The sequence below is a fragment of the Mangifera indica genome, unplaced genomic scaffold (assembly GCF_011075055.1).
Source record: "Mangifera indica cultivar Alphonso unplaced genomic scaffold, CATAS_Mindica_2.1 Un_0045, whole genome shotgun sequence".
In the NCBI taxonomy this organism is placed as follows: domain Eukaryota; kingdom Viridiplantae; phylum Streptophyta; class Magnoliopsida; order Sapindales; family Anacardiaceae; genus Mangifera; species Mangifera indica.
Window position 1 is genome coordinate 224,282 of NW_025401137.1, and position 7,928 is coordinate 232,209.

The following is a 7,928-nucleotide window of genomic DNA, read 5'->3' on the forward strand; positions in this document are numbered from 1 at the left end:
TTTTTTAACTATATTTCCCGCACTTTAATTAGTATCATACTAATTTGAGTTTTGATGAAAATATATCGGGAAATATAATTAATGTTTAATTTGGAAATTCTTTTAAACAAAGTAGAAAAAGAGTCGTTGTCAATTTTAGTGGAATTAAGACAATTAACTATAATATAAAAAGTTGATTTAATGCATTTAAACAAAATCATTTTTTTTTCTCGATTTTTCTTAACTATATTTCCCGCGCTTTAGTTAAAATCATACATCAATTTGAAAACTCTCTTTAATAAATTAAAAAAGGCCAATTTAATTTTTGGTAAAATTAAAATATTTAACTATAATACAAAAAAATTCATACCAATATAATAAAATTTTAACAAACTGTGGAGTGATTTAATTGTTTAATGATTAAAATTGAATAAATTAGTAAAAAAAATATATTAACGTGGATTAGTTTTTGAAAATCTAAAAAAAAAAAGCTTTTTTAATAATTCTCGTTATTGTAATATTAAAATATAATTTAGTACTTGGATATTCTAGAACTAAATCCTTTCATAAATCCGCAGTATATAAAGGCTGCAATTCTTTAGCATTGGCCACGGTAGCCGCAATTTTCAACAAACGCAAACATCTGGGCAAAATTTTGGCTTATTTTAATTCAGATTCTGAGTTCTGACACCAACACAGAACAGCCCTCAAACTAAGGACCCTTTTCTTTCTTTCTGTCTTCTGAGTCAATGGCGTCAGCTTTTTTCACTAGAGCTCTCTTGCTTCACCGTCTTGTTCACTCGTCAATCTCCAAGCCGCAAGTTTTAACTTCATTTCTCAATGTAAGGCTCGAAATACCATCTAGTATGTCTTAGGTTTTCAGTTCTTATCTGGGTTTTCGTTTTTCTTTTCTTCTTCTTTTTTTTGCTTGTTTGTATCGGTTATGCTTTGTATGTATTTTGGTTATACGGTGATTTTGTTTAAAGGATCGATTTTGGGTGATCGGGTTTGTGTGTATTTTCGTTATCTTGTGCTCGGGAAGTAGAGCTTTGAACTGCTGGTTTTGGTCTAATGAGGACTTCTGCATCAGTTGAGTGTTTAAAGAATATTGAAAAAAAAAAGAAAATCTTATTTTTATTCTGAAACGAGTTAACTTTCTTTGAAGAATCGATGATCATGGGCTCACCAAAGTGTTCTTAGCCTTAGTTTTTTGAAAGTTATGTTCTTTACAGAGTCAAATTTAATCCATGCTTTTGCTGCTAATTCTTTAAAAAAAAAAAAAAATTGCTGTGAAAAGAATTAACTTTCTTTAAAGAATCCACGGTGATGAGCTCAGCACAGTATTCTTAGCTCCAGTTATTGAAAATTCTCTACTTCATAGGGATAATGGCAGAGCACTCTCATGGCTTGTTAAGTTTACCCTATTTAAATACTTATATTATTCTGTTTTTCACTTGTGCAGAAGAGACTGTATTACTCACAGCATGGCCCCAAATATACACCAGACAAGACATCGTCTATCGAAACACCTCGTGTTATGGCTTCCTCAGTAGTTGGTACAAGGTCTTATTATTCAGCATTAGCCATGTCCACAAATGAACCTGTTGTCTCTGTTGATTGGCTACATTCGAATCTCAGGGAACCTGATTTGAAGGTAGCTATATCAGCATTTTCTTTCATTGGTTTATTTTATAATTTCTAGAAGCTGAAGATGATTTGAAATTGACTATCATATAGTATATTTGCTTACTTTTTTGTTTAACTTTTGGAAATTAATTTATCATTATTTAGGAAATTGCTTCTTTAATAAATATTTTTTCATTGTATTTTAACCAGATTTTGGATGCATCTTGGTACATGCCAGATGATCAGAGAAATCCTATTCAAGAGTATCAGGTGCTGACCTCCAACTCGATCTTGAGCTTGTTTGAATTTGACCATTAAGACAGTGCTCATAATTGCGCATATGGATTTTCCATTCAAATTCTCAATGAATCTTTGTTATATAATTGCTCTTGAGAATGTGCATCTTGAATACTGCACCTTGTGCAATTTTCACACTTGAATACTGCAACTTGTGCAATTTTCACATTCTTTTGGACTTTTTGGGTGTTTGAACTCATATGTATTTGGATTAGCTAACATTCTCAATCCCCCAATTCCCTAAAACAGATGGCTCATATTCCTGGTGCCCTATTCTTTGATGTGGATGGAATAGCGGATCAAAATTCTAATGTAAGTGCCCTTGTTAATACTATTGTTTGTTGCTAACATAACCTACACCTGGTAGATGGTTAATCTATGAAAGATTTAATATTAAAAATGTGCCTGTTATTTGTAATATCATTTTTTTTTCCCTTCTGCGATATTTTATTTTAATTTCTTGAATGGTAAAGCTGAGCTTTTTACTCTGACGTGCACAATGTGAATCATGAAGTTTTCTTTTTTGTTTTTTCTTTTTTGGGCTCTTAAAAAGAACCAAGTCACTTCTCCTCCCTTCCTTTTTTTGGCCAATCACATTCTCTGATATCTTGCTTACTAAAGAATTTCTTTCATGATTTTTTGTCAAGTTAATTAATCTAACAATTGATTTCAACTCTACATGTTTCTCTAAGAGGATATGCATAAATTTTGCTTTTAATATTTTAAGGTGATATCTATCTAGTAAAATTGAAAAAGGAAAATTTTGGGTCTACATTGTGCATTTCAATTCATAAAAGCACTGTACTTTATATCATATTGGCTTGTTCTTTCTTGCAATATTTACAACTAAAGATTGATGACTTGTATCAGTTGCCACACATGTTGCCATCAGAGGAAGCTTTTGCTGCTGCTGCTTCTGCTCTTGGCATCCAGAATAAGGATGGGGTGGTTGTTTATGATGGGAAGGGACTTTTTAGTGCAGCTCGTGTCTGGTGGTGAGTTGCATGCTGTGGTGAAACTCTCTACATGGTTATGGCTTTGTGGAATGAACTAATCAGATTTATTTATTTTTAATAAAATGGAAGGATGTTCCGAGTCTTTGGGCATGACAGAATCTGGGTGTTAGATGGAGGCCTTCCAAGATGGCGTGCTTCAGGATTTGATGTCGAATCAAGTGCTTGTGGTGATGCTATTTTGAAAGCTAGTGCTGCTAGCGAGGCAATAGAGAAAGTATATCAGGGACATGTAGTAAGTTCATAATGTCAAGTTAGTTGTTCTAGCGTGGCTGTTGATGTGTTAGACTAATTGTCAAACCTTGGATCATTCTTTCTATGTAAAACTTTAAATATGCTTATTTTATGTCGGGAAATACATCGTATGGTTTAGTGTACATTACATTAAGTAGATTCATTTCATGATTTTTTTCTCCTTTTCTTTTGTATCCTTATTGGGAGTGGTTCCAATCTCCTGTTCCTCTGTACTGCAGGTTGGGCCAGTCACATTCGAGACAAAGTTTCAGCCACATCTTGTCTGGTCACTTGAGCAGGTTCAATTGCATTTATTCTTTTCAATGTTATTTTAATTTGTAAACCATGAAAATCAATATTTTTATTCTTAACACTGTTAACATGATATATGTTCACTCAATTGGTTAATGACAGCCTTATTGACTTGTGATAAATCTGTTCGATTCAATCATTGTTAATAAACTTCTATTAAACAAATGATCAGAAATCTAATCTGAGTTAAGATTTAGATGATCGGTGTATTAACCTGAGTCGTAAAGGCATGTAATGAATTCTTTCTTCAAAGCGGTTGTGGTTAGAAACTTAGCATTAAATGATGGCCTGAAATCCTGTTTCACCAAATTTTAGCTGTTCGCTTACGGTAATGGTAATCGGTTAAACTACTCTGTGAATTATAGTTGATACGCAATTTCTATTCATTAGCCTTTCTATGAATAAGTATTTAAGGTAGTCAGAAGTTGCAAGTATTATGTTGGTTAATTCTGTTAGTGTTAAGTCAGTATTTTCTTTTTTTATACTTTTTGATCTCTTTGTGGTGGTCTCTGGTCCGAATAAGTGTGACATAACTGATTTTCTAGGGAAATAAGTCTTTCTGCATGATATAGTTCAAACTTGAATACTTTTATTTTTGAAAAATTAAGAATTAAATAGAACAAAAAATATAGTATTGGATACGAGGGGCATACCCCAAGAAAAGTCACATAGACTCAAAACCAATACTAAAAGAAGCATGCAGACTCCAAGTGTCTAGCTAGGCAAAAGCTAAATGGCTCTAAGCTGAGGTGAGATCACAAACTTGAATACAATTCTAAGATACTTTTTACTTCTTTTATTCTCCAGGTTAAAGGAAATATTGAGGAAAAAGCTTACCAACATGTAGATGCCCGTTCAAAGGCCAGGTAATTATGTTCTTATATGATCAGTTGTGCTAATTTTTGCCTTATGTGATTACTTTTCCTTGAAATCAAAATATATACACCATAAGCAAAAGTCTATAGAATGCATGTGTTTTGTTGTTCTCTTGTCCTTATCTTGCTAAAGAAATATCGATCTTTCACTCTTTCTTTTTTTTTTTCTCTTTTAATATTTCTGATGTAGGTTTTTTACTTGTGCAGGTTTGATGGTGCTGCACCTGAACCTCGTAGAGGAATAAGAGGTGGTCATGTCCCTGGAAGCAAGTGTATTCCTTTCCCGCAGGTAAAACATGATTAAATTTCACATGATACTTGTTTATTTATGTTTGTTGACCTCATTAAAAAGCACAAGTAGGACTTGAGTTAATAAGTGAGCATTTGTACCTTGATAAATTGTTAGTATGTGGTATTGGCCAATAGTTTTAGATCTAGATAAGGTCTTGACTCAGTCAAAGGGCCAATCTGTGGGTCAACTGGTCTGACCAGCCATGCGGACCGGTGACATCCGTCAGATGTAATTAAAATTTTGAAATATGTTAATTGGATATATTTATTGTATAATATTGAAAAATAAATGTTTTGGCCCAACAGCAGTTGTGTCTAGTCTTAAATCGAAGGTTCCATTCCCGTCTTTTGTAATTAGGTATGTAATAAATGAGGCTTTTTAGATAATTAAATTAAATTAAAACCGATTGCAATAATAAAAAAGAACTAATAGCGTAGCAGACACCAACATGATTGCATGACGGTCGGACCGGTTTGACTGACCCAACACGATTCAGCCCTAAGTCAATCTGGTCCGGCGGCTAAAATGATTTCTAGTCATGACACAGATTAAATTGACCACTAGTGCTTGGTTGGACCAGTCTGGTCTAGGTTTTAAAACACTAGTACTAGCTTACTTTTGAGTTATGATGTGTGTCCTGGTCTTTTATTTTCTTGATGTTCTGAAAGCATGATAAAAACTGCTAAATGATTAAAAAAAAAAAAGAAAGGCACTTTGTTAATCTACCTCTTTGTATTCTTTGCAGATGTTGGATGCTTCTCAGATGCTGTTACCAGCAGATGAGCTAAAGAAGCGATTTGCGCAAGAAGGTATGGTGGACTTTTATCTTTACTTTTTCGCCCTGATTTGTTACAATTTCACGTATTTCTTTTCATATAGCCAGATCTGTAAGTGTAAACATTTTAGTAAGTTAACTAATGGACGGTTAACAATATATTCAGTTATCTAATTGCACATTTTTTCTGCAGGCATTTCACCGGACAAACCTGTTGTAGCCTCATGTGGCACTGGCATAACTGCATGCATTCTTGCATTGGTATTCTTCCAAGCCTTTCACAAACTCCAGAGCTTTTTTTTTTTCCTTTTCGTGAGCTATAGAAAAGAACTGCTGGTAGACATTTACATTACATTACCAGTCCAGATGATTTAATTGATGTGTGGTCTTGTTTTGCAGGGTTTGCACAGACTTGGGAAGTCTGATGTCGCAGTCTATGATGGATCATGGACTGAATGGGGAGGTCACGAAGACACACCAGTCAACGCATGTTCATGAAATTAACCATAGTCTGCAACCAAAATCTTATACACAGATTGCAACGATGACGCAGTTTTGTAAAATGTTGAGTTGTGATTTTATTTTTGGTGTTTAATATGAAAGTGTGAACCCCATGGTTAAAAACATTGGTGTTGAATTCTCAAAGAGGATGCATGTGGGGAGTGTTTATTAGAAATAAGTAATATGTGAACCTTTATTTCTTTGGAGAAAGCATAGTCAATAACTCTAAGCAAATATTTTATTATTGTTAAAATACTATTGCTATATTTGGAATGAAAGTTTTGATGATTTGGCTTCCTTTATTTCATCTTATTTTTTAAAATATATTATTCACAATAAATTGTATTAAATTTGTATGTACATGTTGTATCCGAATTTTATAGTCATTTTTACAAATGTACTGTTTTTTAATCATTCGTTATATCATACCTAAAATTTGTCTCCAACTTGATTTTACTAAGAGTGAACTCTCAACTATGCATGTCATTAGAAGTGAAATTGGCTGAAAACTATTATCAAATACTTTATAGTAATTATGAACTGAGATTGTCAAATTTATTATTAAGAAATTTGAAATTTTGGAATAATAAGTCATTGTCTTAGTTAAGGGTTATTTTTTCATATAATAAAATTATTTGTATCAATTTTGAATACATAAATGAGTATACATTTTATATATATTATCATATGTTAATAATTTTAATTAAAATAAAATAATATTAATTACGTGATAACACATACAAGTATATATATTTATTTGTGTATCTAAAATAGGCTTATATTCAACTCATTCTCAAACTAAGTCTACTTCTGTGCATGCGTACATCAACATGCAATGGTATATTTCTATCTATCCAGGTGGTGTTTAATTGAAATAATATAAAATCTCAAGTTCAAATAAAATATAGAAAACCCTTTAAAAACCCTTTTTTTTTTTTTTCTGACCGGCGAATTTCTGGACCAATAATTTAATAAACTGAAGATGCCATTTAAAGTTTGATATATTGAATATGTATTAGAGAAAAAGGATCGCACTGAGAGGATCGCGTGGCCTAATGGATAAGGCGCTCGCCTCCGGAGCGGGAGATTGTGGGTTCGAGTCCCATCGCGATCGCTTTTTGCAACTCCGTTGGGTGAATTGGTCATTCGGTATAAAAATTTAAAAAAAATTGAAACTCATAAAAGCTTATTAATGTTTATTACTAAAAATAAAAATTATACCAAAAATAGAGATAAATTATTGTAAAAATTATTACAAAATAATTTTATTACTAAAAATGAAAAATTAATAAATTTATTATCAAAAATAAAAAATTTACTAAAAAAATGTGCTCGGTTAAGGTAATATTTTATTACTAAAAATAAAATAATTACTACAAAATAGCTTTTTAATAAAAAATTATCACAAAGATAGATTTATTATCAAAAACAAAAATTACTAAAATATGCATTTGGTTAAGGTAATATTTTATTACCAAACATAAAAAATTATCAAAAATATGCATTTGGATAAGATAATGTTTATTATCAAATAACAAATTACCATAAAATAGTTTTATTACCAAAAAAAAATGAAAAATTATCACAAAGATAAATTGATTACTAAAAATAAAAAATTATTACAAATATACATTTGGTTAAGATAACATTTTATTACCAAAAATAAAAATTTAAATATCACAAAGAGAGATTTATTACCAAAAAAAAAAATTATCAAAAATGTGCATTTAGTTAAGGTAATGTTTTATTATTAAAAATAAAAAAATTACCACAAAATAGATTTATTACCAAATTACAATAAAAATAGATTTATTATCAAAAATGAAAAATTACCACAAAAATATATTTATTACCAAAAATAAAAATTACTACAAAAATATATTTATTACCAAAAATGAAAACACAAGCATAGATTTATTACCAAAAATGAAAATTACCAAAAAGATAAATTTATCTCCAAAAATGAAAAATTATTACAAAAATGTGTTTGATTAAAATAATGTTTTATTACCAAAAATAAAAAA

At 30.9% G+C, this 7,928-nt stretch overlaps 1 protein-coding gene and 1 non-coding gene across 2 annotated transcripts; both read left to right on the top strand.

Moving 5' to 3' along the window:
• Nucleotides 1-564: 564 nt before the first annotated feature.
• Nucleotides 565-5,882, top strand: LOC123206672 (thiosulfate/3-mercaptopyruvate sulfurtransferase 2-like; the record flags this gene model as incomplete). Its single annotated transcript, XM_044623873.1, is given in 12 exon segments — nt 565-821; nt 1,442-1,633; nt 1,816-1,875; nt 2,152-2,214; nt 2,773-2,897; nt 2,988-3,150; nt 3,389-3,448; nt 4,269-4,327; nt 4,544-4,625; nt 5,374-5,437; nt 5,597-5,664; nt 5,803-5,882. Coding segments are annotated over 12 exon segments (1,109 nt in total), but the record flags the coding sequence as incomplete, so codon positions are not given.
• Nucleotides 5,883-6,945: 1,063 nt separating this feature from the next.
• TRNAR-CCG lies at nt 6,946-7,018 on the top strand. The gene has a single exon. It is a non-coding gene; the product is annotated as a tRNA-Arg (tRNA).
• The last annotated feature ends 910 nt before the right edge of the window (nt 7,019-7,928 follow it).